The 19,846-nt window shown below is 43.1% G+C and overlaps 4 protein-coding genes across 4 annotated transcripts; 2 read left to right on the forward strand and 2 right to left on the reverse strand.

The window, feature by feature from the left end:
- Positions 1–257: 257 nt before the first annotated feature.
- On the reverse strand, positions 258–10,180 carry chlsn (cholesin). The gene is made up of 6 exons (XM_080020877.1): positions 10,112–10,180; positions 9,298–9,392; positions 9,100–9,204; positions 1,595–1,809; positions 1,373–1,454; positions 258–1,163 (listed from the first exon to the last, which is right to left on the reverse strand). Exons 2-6 carry the CDS (start codon positions 9,373–9,375, stop codon positions 984–986), a joined length of 660 nt encoding a protein of 219 aa, XP_079877003.1. The 5' UTR covers positions 9,376–9,392; positions 10,112–10,180; the 3' UTR covers positions 258–983.
- On the forward strand, positions 5,685–9,081 carry LOC307245346 (G-protein coupled estrogen receptor 1-like). The gene is made up of 2 exons (XM_080020876.1): positions 5,685–6,726; positions 7,291–9,081. The coding sequence occupies exon 2, from the start codon at positions 7,426–7,428 to the stop codon at positions 8,470–8,472; it is 1,047 nt and encodes a 348-aa protein (XP_079877002.1). The 5' UTR covers positions 5,685–6,726; positions 7,291–7,425; the 3' UTR covers positions 8,473–9,081.
- A 2,200-nt stretch (positions 10,181–12,380) lies between the features above and the next one.
- Positions 12,381–13,965, reverse strand: h3f3d (H3 histone, family 3D). Its single transcript, XM_080021500.1, has 4 exons — positions 13,840–13,965; positions 13,170–13,304; positions 12,923–13,076; positions 12,381–12,823 (listed from the first exon to the last, which is right to left on the reverse strand). The coding sequence occupies exons 2-4, from the start codon at positions 13,295–13,297 to the stop codon at positions 12,695–12,697; spliced, it is 411 nt and encodes a 136-aa protein (XP_079877626.1). The 5' UTR covers positions 13,298–13,304; positions 13,840–13,965; the 3' UTR covers positions 12,381–12,694.
- A 2,217-nt stretch (positions 13,966–16,182) lies between these two features.
- Positions 16,183–19,267, forward strand: cUnh8orf33 (chromosome Un C8orf33 homolog). Its single transcript, XM_080021630.1, has 5 exons — positions 16,183–16,380; positions 16,526–16,980; positions 17,092–17,182; positions 17,320–17,466; positions 18,952–19,267. Exons 1-5 carry the CDS (start codon positions 16,356–16,358, stop codon positions 19,146–19,148), a joined length of 915 nt encoding a protein of 304 aa, XP_079877756.1. The 5' UTR covers positions 16,183–16,355; the 3' UTR covers positions 19,149–19,267.
- The last annotated feature ends 579 nt before the right edge of the window (positions 19,268–19,846 follow it).

Here is a 19,846-nt window from a genome sequence, read left to right on the forward strand (position 1 = left end):
TGTGCCTGGAATAGCTTGTCGAGCAAATGCAAAGACCATTGATCTGTACTTTGAGTCCCAAAGAGAGTTCAGAACTCAGGGGAAAAGTGCAGACTGCACAAAAAGACAATTATTTTGTGTTCATACAGATGCAGCCTCCTAGAATGGCCGACTGGTCCTTTACATATCTGGCTGGCAGCCGGCTGGAGGCGGCCATTCTTGTGAAGCAAAAAAAAACCCCCAAAAACCCCAGTCATCACAGCAATGCTTGGTTGTAATTATCAAGGGAATAGGGAGCCTTTTATTTGCAGATTAAGCATATCCTGCCCAGACAGGTCAATTGTATACATTAACAGTGCAAATACTGCAAGTCATCTCACACTAAGTTGGAAATAAGTTTCTATAGCAGCTGATGGCCTCTATCGAAACTCAGAAGCATTCTGTCATGAAATTTTGTGCTGAGCTGTCAGGTTTAGTATGTTTGCCAATTCAGACCCTATCACACACGTGGCTCCCTTTTTTTTTTTTTCCCCTCAAAATTCTCTAGTCATCTCAATCAGCTGGATCAGGTTATTCCAGTCTATTGTAAATAATTATTGCAGTTCAAAATGATGGTAAGAGCTGCACACACACACACACACACACACACACACACACACACACACAGATTGGGGATCAAGTTAAAAAATATTCAGTGTGTATCACACACTTTTGGACAAACAGAAACCAAGATTTTGGCTAATTTTTCGACCTGCAGTCTTATTAAAAAGGTGTGGCATTGTAGGTTCCTCCTTTGATCAAAACCCTAGTCTGAATGCAATTGGGTCAAAGCTGACTCAAAGTATCCACAAAGGTGGCATTTCTCACTAGTAGCCTGACACCAGCGATCACTTCAAGATGATGAGTGGTACAACAGCCTGGGACTGTCACCAAATTGACCAACGACGAGGGATATGAATCGGTCATTTTCTGGTAGGTTTGTCCACGGTCACGGTGGTTGTAGGTCAGGGAAGCAGCTGGATGACCTCTCGAGCTCTTTGCATCTTCTGCTGCTCTTCTTTGTTCCAGGGACCATCCCCCAGCCCTTTCACCAGGGCCTCCGCCTTCTGTACAGTTGTGTCTCTGGCTGCACCGCGCAGCCCTTCAAGGTACAACAGCAGCACAGTGAAGCTCTCGTCAGGCATCTGAGGACACAAAAAGCATTCTAAACACCTCCACGTGTTCCGTTTCTGCCCATGAAGGATTAAGAGTCACCCAATAGGAACATTTATTTTGGATAATAAGGTTGGGGTGGGGGAATAGTAACCTTTAACTGGAGCCTGGAGTCACTTCCTGGATATCAGTATGCATTAAGCCTGAAACTCTCCCACGACTTTTAGGTGATACCACTTACCTTCTCAGAGTCAAACATGTGCTGCAGTAACCACGTCTGCCTGGTCTTCTGAAACCGCCATTCTTTCCGGTTACTATCCCAACTACAAAGACAGAACCACAAGTGACCAAAGGAAGCAGAACAGTCACCAAGCAGATTTCAGAACCAGCCCGGATCTCTACTTTTGGCAAACACAATTAGGCAACTGGTCCATATAGAAGAGACTGATCGGAGTACCCTTACCAAGTGAGGTAATCTAGAGCCTGCTGAGAGGCCAGCGGCTTAGTGGGTTTCACCACTGTCTTCCCATCAGCTTTTAGAGCTGCCTTTTCGTCTTTTTTCCTGAGCTTCTTCAGCTTCCTATCAAGCATCCGTCGCTCCTCTGGACTTAGCTCCTCGTCATCCTCCTCTTCCTTTCCCACCGGGGTCACTCTGGGTTGAGAGGGTGGTTCTGCGATCTGTCAATCAAATCAAACGCTAGTTGGCTTATCTACACCAACAGCCGTTCTTTCTTATGTACACACTATTGTCAAGTCTTTTGGTTTCAAAGAATAAACAATTTTCAAAATGGTTTGGTTTTGCAATGTTTGTGTTGAGGAGGGAAGGCACACACTAAAAAATGACTCCTGTAAAGTATGCCCATTATTTAAATATTCATCAATTTAGTTACAGCTTTTTCCGCTTTTTAAATGTGACAGTTTAGTCTGATACTTAAATAAGCGAGGCATATGCAGGCTCGGCTTCTTCGGTGTTTCATCACATCTTTTTCTGTGCTGTTTAAGAGGGCCCGTTTCCTGTCTCCACAACTGGATGAGGTCAGCGTCACACTTTCTCATGTTGAGCGTAGTTATTGAAACCTGAGGTTGGATACAAGGCACTGGCTTCCTGAGTACATCTCACAGATGTCTCAAATAAGATGGCAGGATGTTGCAATTTATCAGATATAAGATAAAAGTCAATATTTGACTATTAGACTAATATATTTGACTATTATTATTATATATATATATATATATATATATTTTTATAAATCATTGACAGGATGAAGAGTGGAACAGAGAAAAATGAAGCCTGGTCAGAACAGTCAGACCACAGAGACCCTATTCATAGAGAGTAGAGTTTCTATTTATTCACCAGGTTTCAATTTCGCATCTCCCTTTTCCCCAAATAAGTATTGATTTTTACCATACAATCTACTTAATTCCATTCAAAAGGGAAATTTGAACATCTTGATATGATTTACACAATGTAATGTACATTTTCTAATGCTTTAAGTTTAAGGCTGGTCATCAAAAAAAAAGGGGGGGGGGGAGGGGAGAGGGGAGGGAAATATTTGGTCACATGGTCACAAAGTCATTCTGAAAGGAAGCAAGCTAGGTCTTGGCCGCGAAAATAATAAAGTCCATTCATGCAGACGGGCTGTATTCACACATCATTTTGAGAGAGTGGGTCTTCGAGGCAGCTTCAACACACAACGTCGAGTTTGCGGAAAACAAATAGGAGCCGAGTGACTAAAGCGTGTAACGGTAAGTGAAAACACATGTCTTCTGAGAAAGTTGTTCCTCAAAGTTGGGCAGACAAAAGATAGCAACACATAGATGTCTTAGTCGCCTCAATGAATCATGATTTTCCTCTTCTTTTTAACACTGCTTCTGAAAAGACACCGTTTGAGAAATATACAGCTTGCAGTGTCATTTATGGATTTTGTTATTCATTGGTTTCGGGGGGGAAGTGTGAAATACAGCTAGTGCAGACATCTTTTTCCAAATCAGTATTGTTCAAGACAAAGTTTCTGGAAGATGTTTGTTTGATTCAATCAAAATGACAAGCACATGTTTCTTAAAACTTAACAAGAACATAATACTTAAGCTGGTAGCTGTCACTGTTCTGGTGTTGAATCTTGAATGTTTAATGAAACAATCATTATTTGCCAATGGTAAAAGAGTATATTTGCCAAGCCAAGACTACCAAGCCCACATTTTTCAACATAACATGAAATGCTAATTGTAAATTTTAGGCAATTGTGTACTGGACAGTACAGGATACTCTTGCTTAAAAATACTACCATGGAAGTGCTAGTATTTTAGAAGATGACAAATATCAGTTTAGAGATAACAAATATCAGGAAGAAAATGACTGAAGGTTGTGGATACTGTAAGTTTCCTGTCTTCAAGGAGTTACGCCTTAGCAGGGGTTCTCAACCACCAGGCCACCAGAAGGCGGGCGAGGCTGCTCCGTTTAGCCTGTGCCTTTTTCATTTTTTTAGGCAAAACTCGATCAGAGCGATCTCAAATCGAAAACAAGCCAGAGAACAGTGTGTTTTAATTATATTGTAGGTATATTTAGCTATTCATCTATCTATATACCACTTTCACACATAGTTCCCAGTAAAATGGACCAAGAATGGACAATCTTCACACATTTGTTTTCCAGACTTTTGAGGCCTGCAGTAAACCTTTTAGGGTCACTAGTCACCGCTAGTGAGTTTCCGTATTCACACAAGAGCTACATTCAGGAAAATTTCTGTCTTGCGCCTTTTCACACATGCCGTGATAATGGCGGAATAGATGGGGCAAGGGACAGTCCAGTAGTCACTCGGTAAGGTCCCGGGATATAAATAGGTAAATATATGCCGGACGAACCGGGTGGGGGGGGCTCGCCGGTGCCCAAGTCAGGGGCATAATTACGAGTTTATTCTCGAAACACAGGGGTACTTTTTTTGCGTGCCCCTAATAGTCTTATCGTACATGTATTTAATGTATTCATTTCCTCCGATATTCACAAAGAAGCAAAGATGAAATTTGCAGTTCTTAATGCTTCTCTTCCTCCTTTTAGTCTCCAGGCAAACCCAACTACAAGCTTCTACACCACCATGACGAACACCAGCACACCGGAGCCTTTCCCCAGTAACACCTTGCAGAACCTGGACAACTCCACCTCACCACTTCTTGACATCATTGCAGCCAATGACCTGACCTCCAGGGCAAACTACGTCTATTTGTTCCTCGCTACACTGGGCCTCGTCTCCGCCTGCTTCCTGCTCTACAGCTTCATCCAGACCTACAGAGCCCAGAGGCGGCTGGCCTGGCTGGACTGCTTGCTGTGGGCCTTCTGTGGCTCCCAGTTGCTTCTCGTACTCCTCTCCCTCTCATCTGTGGCCCACAGACCAGGTTACCTAAAGACCACGCTTTTGGCCTGTGCTGCTCTGTCCTTTGCTGTCAATGTGGCCTCTCTCTGTGGCTTGCTGCTCCTGGTGCTGATGGCCTATGTTCTGACCTTTGACCCGCCTTCCCACGTACTGCTGAGGAGGCCTGGGGTGAGTGTGTCACTTGTTATGTTGGCCTCCATTGTGTCTTCCATGTTGCTGGCTGGGATACGTGGACCCAGCCAGGGACTAGAAACAGAGGACAACTGTGTTGTAGACCCTGTCCAGCCTGGTCGTTCATATGCAGTAGCAAAGCTCTGTCTGTCCTTTCTCATTCCCTACACGGTCTTACTGGGACTATTGATTGTTGGCTGCTTTCACCAATGGAAATCCAGCGGGCGCTTCCTGTCTGGCGCTGAGGAGAGGCCCATGTTCCTCACGGTGGCCATAGTCATGTTTGTCTGCCAGCTTTTCCATAGCATTGCACTGGTGAGAGGGGGGGGGCTGCTGAACGAAGGTGGGCTGAGCCATCACGAGCAGGCGTTCTTGAACGTAGCGGAGTTTGTTCTGTTCTCTGGGAGCGCATTGAGCCTGCTGCAAGTGTTGCTGGTGCACAGGTCGTGTCGGGAGAGCCTCAAGGGCGTGCTCAGGCAGCTCAGAGACTGTTGCCAAAGTCTAGGAGGCGCACAGACCAATAGACACATCGTAGCCCCCCAAATTGAGATCACGGACACACTGCAGGACTCTGAGCATTAAAATCCAGCAACAATCAGACAGAATGGACATTTCAAAATCAAGAAAATGTAACAAGACCATCTTTTTCTGTTTTCAGGCCAATTAATTGGCAATATTCCTGAGTCAAACAATACAATCTACTTTCTTCATTACATATCTACGATTTTTGTATGCCGACTGTGCACAATACAATGTATTTATCAAATTTCCAGGGGCATTTTCCTGTTTTCACATGTATATATTCAAAATGTATGTATATATATTTAGCTATTAATATCAAACCATAGAATTATAGAAAAAAACAAATCTTTAAAACTTAAGGCCAGCGTTTTAACACACTCCTTTCTTGGAAGTAGGCAAGAGCAATGTTTGCATAAATATGTTTTCGCACAAATGCCTATTCAGACAAAATGTCAGACAGGGAAGGGGGGGGGGGGCACAGATTACCAAAACCCACATAGGAAAGAGTTAGTGCAGGGAAACAATTACATCATGACTGGGATTCAATCCAGATGTCAATATTTTGAGCATTATCTAAGGGTCTTTCATGGTTTATGGGAGGAGTGTATAGAGGAGTGCTGGTCACAGTTTCCTCAATTCCTTGTTTGAGGAAAGCAAAAGACACCTGTTCTGGGAATGAGCCACGTCAGCATGTGTTGCTTCTTTATGGTATCAATAATACGTTAAATCCCTTATATGCTGGTCCCAGTTTTAAAACCAGTTGCTGTGTGGGTAGCACTTCAGGTGAATTATATACAGCGCCAGCTCAAAGTTAGATTGAGACAGAATTTTGATTAATTTACACTCAACTATGATAGGAGATACAAATTTTCTTTTGAGTTTGTTTAACAAAAACTTTAGATAAGAAGTTTTACATTATCTTTATAGTACGGGCATAGTAGCATTACAATAATGTTGGACCAGGACCTGATCTCACCCAGTAGATTATTATTTTCCCACTCAAATAACAAATTAAGAAAGAACAATTTGCGAAGCCGCCTGGCAGTTTATATAGGCCAAGTAATGACAGCGTGATTGTATTGTAACGTCCTGGGTTGTATTTTGTGTAAACATGCTGTCGTAGAACTGTTGCCATGGCATTACCAAATCCCATATTTACATATTTGAACTTTCTACATATGAGCCGCATTATAGACATGTTTTAGAAAGCATTGCATAGTTTTTTTTGATTCTCCCTTCTATAAAAAAATAAAACAGTACATACAGATTGTTTACATTGATATGCCAAAAAAAATAATATATATATATATATATATAGATATGTTCTCAATGCACAATTCCATGAATGTTCAAAACTGGCGGTAGGCGTGTTTTTGTGCTTCCTTGCTGTAAAGGGTGAGTTCTACCAAACCACCTGAGAGATGAGAAGAGGGAGTCGCATCTGCTGGAACTCATGGGATCTATGACAATAATCTATTGCTAAACCACCTCAACTGAGAAAGGAATGGACTAAAACTAAAGCAAGGAGCCATAAGTAAGTTTAGGCATTTCTTACTATTCTAAAATGCTCAGTTAGCTTACACCGAGTGCTTGGCAAAATTAAGACACTGAGTTGTTGATCAACTAAGAACAATCGCTGCGGTTTTATTCTTAACAAAATTATATCGGGTATTTTTTATCTCTTATTGCTATAGCTTGTCTATCAATATTGTATGCGGTAATTAATATCAGTGTTAGCTGCTGAATATTTTTGTTTTACATTAAGACATCAACAAATTAAACATTTTGTGCAGGATTGTTGCCTTTTCCAAACTTTAATAGAGACTATTATCCTGTGACTGTAATTTACACTGTGGTTTAATGTCCAAGTTGTGTTATTTACTCACATATTTGTTCCTTTTAACTATAAATCATCATTACTGCATCCAACTATACCAAAATACTGAACATAATCTCCATTATACTACAGAGTAAATGACTCAAACTATTCAGTACTGTCAAGGTTATCTACAGTATATTTTTGATAATATACATTATTTGGTAATCAGCACTGCATGAAAACATGACCTGAAAACTACTCTCCCCTCTCTATGTTTAGGCCTCTGAGCAGCCACCAATGTTTCAATCTGATGAAGACAGTTAAAAAAAAGAAAGTACGAATAAAGAAAAGAAATGCATCCACACCACAGGCTTCGCTGTCAAAAAGACCCTATATACCAAGATAACCAGAACAATGACTGACATGGAAGTTGCCATGCATGCCGTTTATCCAGAAGACATTGAGAACAACCTCACTTTGCCTATGAATGGCTCTATGGGAGCAGTTTCCAGCCTGGCGTTGAAGGTTTCATGGCGTGACCAATATTATCCCGTTAGCCTTTTTCTCTCCTGCCTCTACACCATATTCCTTTTCCCTGTGGGCTTTTTCGGGAACACCCTTATTCTCTTTGTCAACCTGAGCAGCCAGGGTCGCCTGACAGCACCGGACATGTATTTTGTGAACCTGGCTGTGGCTGACCTAATGCTTGTGGCGGACTCTTTGATCGAAGTGTTCAACCTGAAGGAAGGCTACTACGAGAATGTCGCTCTCTGCACCTTCATGAGCCTCTTCCAGCAGGTCAACATGCACAGCAGCGTCTTCTTCCTCACCTGGATGAGCTTCGACCGCTTCATGGCACTAACAGGCACAGTGGGCCGCAATGTGCCACATGCCCGAATCAGCTGCAGCCTGATATGGGTTTCCTCTTCCTTCCTCACTGTGGTACCTTTCGCTGTAGCCCAGGCACAGCACCCAGGTGACCTCCACTTCTGCGTCGCCAACGTGTCCCAGATCCTGTGGCTAAAGGTGATGCTTGGCTTCCTGGCGCCTCTCTGCATCCTGAGCCTGTGCTATTGGAGAATAGCGCAGGTGCTTCTACGTAGCCAGGTGGACCACGGTGGGCTGCAGCGTCCGCCTCGCAGGCAGAAAGCACTGCGCATGATCTCAGCGGCGGTCTTGGTCTTTTTCATCTGCTGGCTCCCGGAAAATGTGTTTGTCAGCGTGCACCTTCTGAGGGGGCCAGCAAATGGCAGCACACTATGGCAGGACTACCCACTTACAGCTCACATTGTGAACCTGGCAGCCTTCTCGAACAGCTGCCTGAATCCACTTATCTATAGCTTCCTCGGAGAGACTTTCCAGGACAAGCTGAAGCTCTTACTCGGACTGAATGTCAGATGGACCAAGCTGGACCGGACTACCTCAGTCAAGTCCCCTAGTTTGCGCGCTAGAAACATGTAGCCTTCCAATGTGCCACACAACAATGAAGCCTACACAGCTAGTGCAGAGCTCTCCTCACCTCTCACAAACAATTGTACACCCCTCTAGTCAAAAGCTACCAGAACTGATAGAATTTACACATTTGGCCAGGTAGGCCCTATGTTGGTGTTTTGAAGAGAAAAAACAAAATACAATAGTAGCATTGCCATAATAACGTGCTCTTAAGGTAATCTCTGAACAGTAGAATTGTTGGATGAAGATTTGTCATACAAATGTTTGGGGGTTGCCAACACCTTGAAATACACTGACGTTTGATACCATGGAGGGAAGACAAACCAAGGTGGCCAAAATAAGTAAAAATAAAGCATTGCAAAATCTGTCTGTTTGGAAGAATGTTTAGCTCGATATAAGAACTTTACCCCAAAATGAAAGACAGACTTGTACCTTTTAATTGAACTGCACCCCATCCATACAACAACGCATGCATGTAACAAAACTAAATCTTGAAACTTGCTTTTGAAGCACATGGGTACTGTTCAATTCAATTAAATTCAAATGAATGAATTCATATGTTACTTGATTAAAATCCTCCCAAATATATGGGCTAAACACACCCATCACATAAATATTATGAGCCCAAATGCTTACCTCCTGTTTTTCCTTTTTTTTCTTTGTTGTTGTTTTTTCTTCTGCAGCTTGTGTCCTTTTTCTTTTCTTGAGACATTTCTCTTTCTTGATCGATATTTCAGGAACCTGTAATGAAAAAGTCACTATCCTGAAGAAAACGGTCAACTTCTTTCAGCACAAGTGGAACGTAAAGGAGACAGATCTGACAGTTCCACGCACCTCTATCGCAGTCTTCTTCCTTTTCCTCGCAGTGATCTCTGTTGCTTTCTTCACAGAAACGTCCAAGCCAGACTTCATCCTTTTGGTCCTGCTCGCTTTCGAATTATATTCCAAATGACTTATTCTGAGCCACTTGACATCCAATTAACAGAATCGACACAATAGGTTAGGGGTTCATCTCAGCAATTAACAAGCTCAATCAATCCAAGTGTGCCAACACGGCAGCACAGTTACTAATATTACACATCATATTTTAACCACGCTACTCATCTCAGTTGTTGAGACAAGTACACACAACATATATCAACAAACAACCAGCTCAGTCCCAACAGGTGTGCCATAAGTATGTGGAACATTTTGGCCAACGGCTTACAAAATAATTCCACCTTTTGTGCGAAAAATTTAACCCATGAGATTTCCCATAGCAAAGTAAAGGCGTCGTCATGTGACGTCTTTGTGGCGTCACAACGCTGCGCGGTTGGCAAACCACCCGCGATTAGTTAAGCCAACACACACACACACACACACGCACGCACACGCATCATAATTTCCCCGGGAATTGCCTAGTTACACTCCCGACACTACATAAAACGAAACCAAATAAATATGACTCATTTCTAACTCTAAACTTATCAATTTAATTTTCTTTACATTTCTAACATGAGTCCATCAACACTCCCAGGACTGACTGGGGGTTAACGGTTAAACTCAAACGAATACATCCGTATGCTTACAACTTATATTTATATTCCCATAAGGGGGGGAATTCAATTAAAAACGAGGGTTGAGATGTTGCGTTTGTCTGAACTCTTACCAGCTCTGGACGTGCTCGTCCGCAGCCCAGCGCTCTGGAGATCCGCGCACGGGCTAAAGAGGCAGAGCAGCGTGGGAACCCAAGCCGGATGTGACGTTGTTTACATCAGCGCGATGGTTCGACAAATATCACGCGCTGTCTGACGTCAGATTCAAGCTGGAAGATTGAATAGAATAATATCAATAAAATCAAATCCAAAATTAAATAAGACTCAAAAAAAGGTAACACCAAGTTGGGGGTACAAAATAGAAGGGAGGGCGCGTCATTCGTTTTTTTTATTTATATAAAATAACAAGGTTATCTTTATATGTATATATATATATTTTTTTTCTTTTTATTATTTACTTACCACCACTTTGCAGTATTTATTGTTACACTAATGTTGTTGTTACACTAATCTCTGTCGCAATGTAGCTTGGATGTTATTCTCCCTTGTAAGTCGCTTTGGATAAAAGCGTCTGCTAAATGACTAAATGTAAATGTAAATGTTTATAAATTAATCCAAAACAAATATCTCATTATATTGGTTGGCTTGAACGTGTTTCATTCAAACGATCATCAAAAAAAAGGGTCTCGTAATACACAAGTTATGCTGCCTTTCAGTGACATATGAACTCGGATAACTGCGACCTCCTACATTAAGCGGGGAAGAGGAGATGCGGGTTTTTTTTATAATGGAAAACGCGTCCGACCTCGATTGAAACTACCCTTTTGGGGTTTTTTCTAAGTTATGGTAACACAGAATTTGGAGCTTGTAGATTCAAACAAACGGGCGTCTATGTTTTCCCGAACGGGGGAAACGGAACACATTTTCTCTTTGGGAGCGGAAACCGACTCGGAATGGCCGATGTCTAAGCATGAAAGGAACGCAGCATTATAAGGAAGTGGGGAAGGCATTCGGCGTTGCACAGCGGTGTGTTACATGACCCCGGCGGCAGCAGACTTTTACCTAAGATGAGCGTTGTTGGAAATGTCCGCAGCACGACGTCTGGTGTGGTTGGCGACGCGGCGCCGTACGAGTCGCGGATTACTCACTCGCGAATCTGCGGCGAGCTGGAGGTTCGTATAAAGCTGTGTAATACTCAACCGAGCCGAAGCCCAAGTTAGAGGAGGGTCAATGACAGCCGTGGTCCTCACGGCGCCTTGAATTTCATTTTACTAATACTGTGTCGAAGTCACTGACCTGACATTCCATTTGATGAGGTCTAATCTAAATAGACACGCGGTCTGATTTTTATTCACCCATGTATTTATTTTAAACGTCTGATGTTTTAAAACCCAAAGCCCACCCTTCATACTTACCTTACACCGGTATATTCTAGATGAATCAATTAAACTTTATACATATTTACTACTATATACAAGATCATTCATTTTCATGTCCAGTTATGTGGGAAAGCACTTCCTAATCATTTACCTTTATCTGACCAAAAGGAAACTGTTCATACTATCTAGTCCAAATTTCTGGCTAACTCTTCAGTCTTGAAAGTTATGATTTGTCTTAGAGTATTTTTTAACCCTGATACCTGCGGACGCCGCGTGCAGGAATATGACCAGTCAGTGATTGTCTTCCCCCAAATCCTCAAACAGGAATAACTCCGGCGTGAGACCCCTCGCTTTAACCTCTTCGGAGTGGGCCAAGTCCAATGAACCGGCGGATGAGCCCATGAAGTTTAGCACCAGCAAAGCCAGCCACAGGGTGTGGAAGGTACACAGCTCCATGGGAAGCCAGCATCAGAGGCCATGGTGGAAGGTCCTTCCCCTGAGCCTCCTCGGAGTGGGCCTCTTGCTGTGGTGCGCGCTTCGAGAGGAGACGGACATTGACGCAAAGCTGGAGAAGCAGCTTTTTGAACATTTGCCTGGACTGCTGCCGGAGGAAGAGGAAGGCCAAGGTCCAGATAAATCAAGCTAATGCCGCCCGGACTCTAAATGTGCATGGTTTGGGTTATGTGAGGGATGGTATAGCTTGTCTTTACAAGATGCAACACCATATTAAGTCAGTGCAGGAGATGCAAGATGATTAGTTAAGCCTGGTACCCTAATGTCTTCTGGAACGCTTCTGGAACATTAAAGTAGGGTGAATAATTTACATTTGAGCTTGTTTCAGTCTTGTATTTGTGTAATTAAATGGATCTTGTACACCCTGTGTACCTCCCCACAGTAAACATTGCTTACTGTATATCTTGCGCTTTTATTTTGAGTGTGGCTTATGAAAAACATTTTCTTGAACATTTCAACAATAAAAATCATACAACAGAAGTCAGAATTGAGGTAGCGTAAATTTTATTTACAACATTGTGAAGACAAGTCTTGACATCTGCCGACAGATTTTAGCACATCCTCAAAGGCTGCAAATGTTTCGCATTCATCTCAACACATGTTTAATGCAGGTGTCTAAGTTATTCTATAGTGACCAGGACAAAAGGAGAAGGTTGAGGCTTGGATGAGACATTAAAAAAAAAAGAAGAAAGTTTGAGTAAGCATAATACAGGCTAGATTAAAAAAAAAAAAAAAAGACCCACAGCCATTGCCACCCATCACCCACCCCCCTAAAAAAAAGTCAAGTTGATTTAAGCATTTGACTTATGCACGCTCTCCCCTGATTCGCCGAGCCAATTGAATGTCCTTGGGCATGATGGTAACCCTCTTGGCGTGAATGGCACACAGGTTGGTGTCCTCAAATAGACCGACCAGGTATGCCTCGCTCGCCTCCTGTATCAGGTCAGAAGGGGGGGGGTCAGTTCAGTCTAAAGAAATTCAGGTTGAGGTCAACTTTCATATCCAAGTCTATCCCGCTGACAAACGCCGTACCTGCAGAGCACCGATGGCGGCGCTCTGGAAACGAAGGTCGGTCTTGAAGTCCTGGGCGATCTCCCTGACGAGGCGCTGGAAGGGCAGCTTCCTGATCAGCAGCTCCGTCGACTTCTGGTAACGACGGATCTCACGAAGGGCCACCGTGCCGGGCCTTGATGAGAACATGAATATACCATGTTAAACACGCCAACGGCACCCAGGTGAGAAGGATTTTGTGTTGTACCAGTTCAGCGAGCGTCTATACCTGTATCTGTGTGGCTTCTTCACGCCGCCGGTAGAGGGCGCGCTTTTCCTCGCCGCCTTGGTGGCGAGCTGCTTCCTGGGCGCCTTTCCCCCAGTGGATTTACGGGCTGTCTGCTTTGTACGAGCCATATTTCACCTAGTAAAGTAAAAATCAAATGGAAATTAATTCGATGGAGACAACGTCGCTGCCGCCCAAATATTCCTGCATTGTATCCCACCCCGGTGTAGAAAAATCATCCATTATCTGCTAGTACTAAGTATATGGCCGTGAGCGGGTAAACATGGCGCCAGCTCCCGGGCAACAAATGCCTCCACGTCCCGCTCTAACGAAGGTTTGAATGTTAAATATAAGTAAATAAAACCACAAACGACTCCCGACTCTCCTTCGTATCACAACAAAGCTGCGTCTGTTGAACCAGGACAGCGGCGGGTCGCAGATAGTTCAGACTTAAACCCAACTGACCGAACGTGTCGCGCCAAAGCCCGCGTCATTTCGTTCCGAGACAGAACGGCCGTGTTTAACGTCTTTCCAGTTTAAAAAACAAAACAAAAAAAACAAACAAAAACAAAACTCAAAAACGTAAACGAAAAAAACGGATCGTTCCACAAATTATCTTTGTATTTGTCTAGACTTTCTTTACGATAAAACCGTGTATATGTAGATATTATACCTTGTGTTTCGTTTTGAGTTCCTCTGTGTTTGTTCCCCGCGTCCGCTCGGAGTGTTTCTGTTTGTGAACGTAAAGTGTCCCGATGCATTTCGGACTATTTATGGAGCTTGACAAGCGGGGAATCCGAGGCCCGCCCACGAAGCCCCACGATTGGACGACGCTTCGATTTGACGACGCCCCCTCGGCCAAATGATTGGTGCAGAGATTTACTACTCCCCACGCATTGTCGACCCGTCTGATCGCCCGGCAGCCGAGTGCAGGATTGAACGCGTAGATCTCCCGCCGCCTCCCTCTGCCCGGTCTCCGGGATCCGGGATCCGGGGCATGTGACGCCAACGCTGTGGTTCCGACGCGGCGCGTTGGGGGTTCGCGTCGGTTGCGTGATTGTGGCGTCACCAGTTTATGATGTCACCGAGCCACCGGAGGCGGTGGGATTTGCGGTTTGAAAGTGTTGCTCTCCCGTGAAACGAAACCAGCGCCCACTCATTTCAAATCTCAACCCCCGAGTCACTTCTGCATTATGATAATATTCATACTCAGGGTTCAGTTATTAACAGAATAATAGAGGGCCATGAGCAGAAAGCTTGCTGAAAAATGAATAGAAGAATGGACACATATGATAATAAGGATAGACAGCTATATCTGATATTAATGTCTATTTTTTCTATCTTATAATTTCTGTGTGTAGGCCTTTTTTTTGACATTGCACTTATGTGTTCATATCCAAGATCCAAGATTTTTTTATTCGTCACATACATATACACACCTTCATACATATATGCAGTGAAATGTAATGCAACGCACCCGGTGATAGCACACAATATGTCCTAGGAAAAAATAAAAATAAAAAAATTCTTTCTATAGGCCGACTAACTGACTCCTAAAACGTAATACAGTAAGTTGAATACTTATAAAATATAAATATATAGAATAAAATACAATAAAAAGAAATAAAATGGAATAGATAGAGGGAATATGCCTATGTATATACAGATATGTGCATTAAAGTGGCATGTGACTATTTTGATGTCATTCTATGCTTTTATTGTTCTCAGCATTTATATAATGTGTAATGTATTTTCTGGTTCATATGACACTTTTTATTGTTTTTATGTATGAAATATTCTGTCCAAATACAAACTATATATAATCAAAAAAATATATAAGAACCTACACCCCATCAGTTTTATCACCCCATCATCGTCTGACCAGCGATGGACACTTATCACCTGGTCCCCGGGCGCGTCCACGTATGCTGCCCACTGCTCCTGGCTGTGCCCCCGGAGGAAGGACAAGCCAGGATGGGTCAAAAGCAGAGGAGCCATTTCACCGGCCACCACCAAGCATGTGCATGTGTGTGTGTGTGCAAGCATGTGTTGTGGAGTGTCGTGTGATGATTAAAGACTGTTTCTTCTTTCTCTTCTTCTTTTATATTAAAAAAAACCCGATTATGAAATGTTTTTTTCCCCCTCATTGCTCAAGTCAAGTTAATTTATGTTTCACAAACCTCACAAACCCATACATCACATAGAAATCAGCAGCATCCCCTGGTCTGAACCGTACCCGGGCGAGAAAAAAAAAAAAAAAAAACCCTCGAGAAAACCCCTCTGGGAAAACAAAAAGGAAGAAACCTCGAGGAGGGATCACGGAATTAGAGATGCTTCCAAGATGACCAAGCAACATGAATAATATTATGACAAGTCAGAGGTTAATGTACTTCTATACTATGCCCTGTTAAAGCTGAGCACCACACACGGGGTTTGAACCTTGTAACATCTATGCATTTATTGCAGCACCTTCATGACGGAACACGAGTGAAAACACGACGCTTTCGTATCGCACTGAAACTACGAGCTGAAGGACCCGTTCGAGTTTGTCTGCGGTCTCCAGGTGAAGAGGCGGCCGTGCCTCCTGCAGACCACCAGGTGCCGCCGTGTTTTTTTTTCGTTTTCCATGCCAAGAAGCTTTGGCGCAAACCGGAGGAAAGCGCCAAAGCTTTACTTTATTTTTATTTTTTTTACCTTTTGATAAAGCAAATACAAAATATACAAACAGTATGGCTTTCAAAGTTTCAAAAAAAAAACCCCAAAATAAAATATGAAAAAAAAAAAAAAAAACTAGGGCTTTTGTAACAAATCACATTCGAAAGCCCCAAAGTTTCACATTCGTTCAGGTAAAACACTGAAAATTCACCTTAATGCCACCGACTCTCGGAAACCACCGTTGTGTCGCCCGACGCAACGCGGAGGCCCCCACAACGGTCGGAACCCTGGTGCTGTGGAAACGTCGCTCCGTCGGCGTTGTTATTCTGGAACACCCACTTCGCGCGTGCTCTACCTCGGGCCACGGCGGTGAGCGGGGAAAACGGAGGAACGTCAACAAACACGACAGCGAGGAATGTAAACAACGAGGCAAACGCAAGGCAGCCGAGCGTCTCCTTCATCCTTCTAAATGATCTATCCCCATTACGTGGGAAATACAACTTTAATTTTGTTTTCAGTAGTGGAGGAACTACTATGGCCGAAGGCAGGCTGTTTATAGGTATCTGCACTTAATCGCTGAAATATTTCGGTACAATCTTCAGTCACTGTTAGGCCACACATATATACACATATAAATATGTATATATATATGTGTGTGTGTGTATGTATTAAGTTGATTTATTGTGTGTGTTTGTATGTTGCAGATATTGAACCAAAGCCAAATAAATCTGCTGATAGTGATCACAGCCATTTGGCAGAGAAGCCCCTCTGGACACACAGCAACAACTCCTTTAAGTTCAACTTCTTCCCAGGAAGCTCCTCCGCACCCAGCGAGGAAGTGTCTCTGGCGGACGGAAGCGTGTCGCCTGTGAAAACGTCAACAAGGCTGACGCCTTTTGAAGGACAGGGGTCTGGTTTTGCCTTTAACTTCCGAATTCCAGCGGTCACGCCCCAAGCCATGGAGACCGCGGCAGTCCAGAGCCCTGGCAAAGAACAAACGCTCCCTGACACGCACAAGCAGTGTCCCCCGGCTGACACAGGGGTGTCATCCAAAGCCAAGAAAAAGAAGAAATCTGCAAAGATGAAAGCCCCGCAAAGCAAAGAGGCACCGCAGATGGAGTCATCTAACGAGAGTCAGGCAAAAGAAGACGCAGGCTTGGTCAGTGTCGAGCTACTTCCTTGAACGTAGTGATCGTCTTGGTGACTTATGTAGAAATAATTTGATGGTAATTCGGTTTTGTACAGTCGCATGCTCTGTTGTGTCTTGCAGACTGCGGAACAACGGCTGGGAAGAGAACTGGACTGGTGCATGGAGAAACTGGAGCTGGGACTGAAGACACAAAAGGCGACGCCTAAACAGAGTGAGTGTCATGCACCTCTCAACAGATATAATAATACTGTTCTGTTAAAGGAAATATTAAATAGACACACAGATAGATGCTTTTGTTTCAAAGAAGTAATACTGAGGTACTGTTACATTTATGGCACCATTTTACAGAGGAAGATGCATCCCACGCGCTTAAGACTTTGCGTAGCTCCAAAGCTCCATTGGCCAAGAAGCGGCAGATCATGCGAGCGATGACCGGAGACTACAGGAAGAAAATGCAGGAGGAGAAGGACAAACAGTTCACACTCATTCAGAAAGGTGAGCTGAGCAAGTAGAGGTACAAAGAATGACAGAAAAAATAAGTTGAAATACTGTATATTCTAGCGAGAGAAAAATATAGAATTATATATAAATAGAGTATTCAAGTTCAAGAGATTATTTGTCGGTCACATACATATACACACAGTATATGTATGTATGTATGCATGTACATCGATCAGCAACAACATCAAAACCACAACTAACAGCCCCTAATATTGTGTAGCTCCTCCTCGTGCCATCGAAACATCTCTGACCCGTCGAGGCATGGACTCCACAAGACCTCTGAAGGTGTCCTGTGGTATCTGGCACCAAGACGTTAGCAGAAAATCCTTTAAGTCCTGGAAGTAATGAGGTACGACCCCCATGGATCGGTCTTGTTGTTCCAGCACATCCCATAGATGCTCGATTGGGTCCGACCCTGACCCCAGCCATCCACATGATGTAGAAGAAAACGTGATACATCAGACCAGGCCACCTTCATTCATTGCTCCATGGTCCAGTTCTGACGCTCACGTGCCCATTGTAGGTGCTTTCGGCAGTGGACAGGGGTCAGCATGGACACTCTGACTACTCTGTGGCTAAGCAGCCCCATACACAGCAAGCCTTGATGCACTGTGTGTTCTGACACCTTTCTATCATAGTCAGCATGAACTTTTTCAGCAATTTATGCTACAGTAGCTCTTCTGTGGGATTGGATCAGACAGGCTGGACTTCGCTCCCCACGCATGCATCAATGGGCGACCATGACCCTGTCACCGGTTGTCCTTTCTTGGACCACTTTTGGGAGGTACTAACCACTGCATACTGGGAACACCCCACAAGACGGGCCGTTTTGGAGATGCTCTGACCCAGACCCATCACAATTGGGCCCTTGTCAATCTTGCTCAGATCCTTACGCTTGCCCATTTTTCCTGCTTCCAACACATCAACTTCAAGAACTGACTGATCACTTGCTGCCTGATATATCCCAAACCTTGACAGGTGCCATTGGAACGAGATGAGCAATGTTATTCACTTCACCTGTCACTGGTTTAAGTGTGCGTGTGCGTGCGTGCGTGCGTGCGTGCGTGCGTGTGTGTGTGTGTGTGTGCGCGTGCATTCTGAAATATGTTTGACTATTGTTTTTAAGCTTTTCTTTAAGCCATTTGTGTATATCTAGTCATTTTTTTCTAATCTTTACTTCCTTTTTAATTCTTTTTTTTAATGATAATCATCTGTAGATATGCACCAATAATCACCATGACAAATTCCTAGTACATTTAAATGCACATGGCGGAATAAAGTCATTCTGATTCTGAAGTCTCCCTTCTTTCCACTCTATCAACTCAATTAATTTCAACGGATGAGACAATTTGTTGAAATCTCTTTCAATTCTCTTATTGTGAGACTTTATTGCATGATAATTCCACAGAGAAAGATGATATTGTTCCATATCACCATCTAAAAACCTTATTATTTATCAACTGCTCCTCTCTCTTATAGCTGTGGCGTCGGCACAGGTTAAGGCTGTTTCGGGCACCCCGAAGATGTCTGTTTTCCACCGCAGAGCCGCAGATGACACACAGGAGGAGAGCGGGCAACAGATGGCACAAAATGGGAGCCAAGACCAGAACCAGAAGCAAACATCACAATTTGTTTTCACACCATCAAAAGACGAGTTCCGGTTTAATTTCATCTGACTGATTGATCTTTCTTCTGATGATTTTTCCACCACATGGGATGGGAGCTTACTCACAACGAAATAAACTCTTAAGACAACTGCACTCACTTGGCTTTCAAAGTTAATAAATTCTGATTTCATCAACCAAAATATGGCATCTATTTGTCGTGGCGTATTTTTCAATGAACTAGTATGTGTTTACATTCTCTTGTTGTGGAACTAAGGCGACTTAGCACTTTTTGTTATGTAATGGTAGTTTTATTTACAGCCAATAAAATATTCAATATTCATTATAATCAACTCGTAGCAACACTTTATAATGCATATGTGGTGAGAACCCTGTAATTTCATAGTTTTGCTGGTCAGTATATTTGGTTGGAAATATACTAGGTACTGATTATCTATAAAATACCCTTATGTTTTTTCTCATCTATGTAGTAATTTAACCATAACCCTCTCTGAGGCAGATTCACATTTTTACAATGCAGGTTTAGGGTAAGAATGGAATTACCGTACTTAAGTACATCTTTCAGATATCTGTAGTTAAGTATAAGTATTCAGTTTCAGAGATTTGACTTTTACTCCACTGGATTTTGAAGGAAATATCGATACTTTGTAGTCTTTACTTTCGTGGGAAAAAGAAGTGTACACAGATGATTTTTTTTTTTATATCCAGGTTTGATGATACCACCGATACTATATTTTGTGGGAAATTGT

This window comes from Zeus faber, assembly GCF_960531495.2.
Source record: "Zeus faber genome assembly, chromosome: 20".
Classification (NCBI taxonomy): domain Eukaryota; kingdom Metazoa; phylum Chordata; class Actinopteri; order Zeiformes; family Zeidae; genus Zeus; species Zeus faber.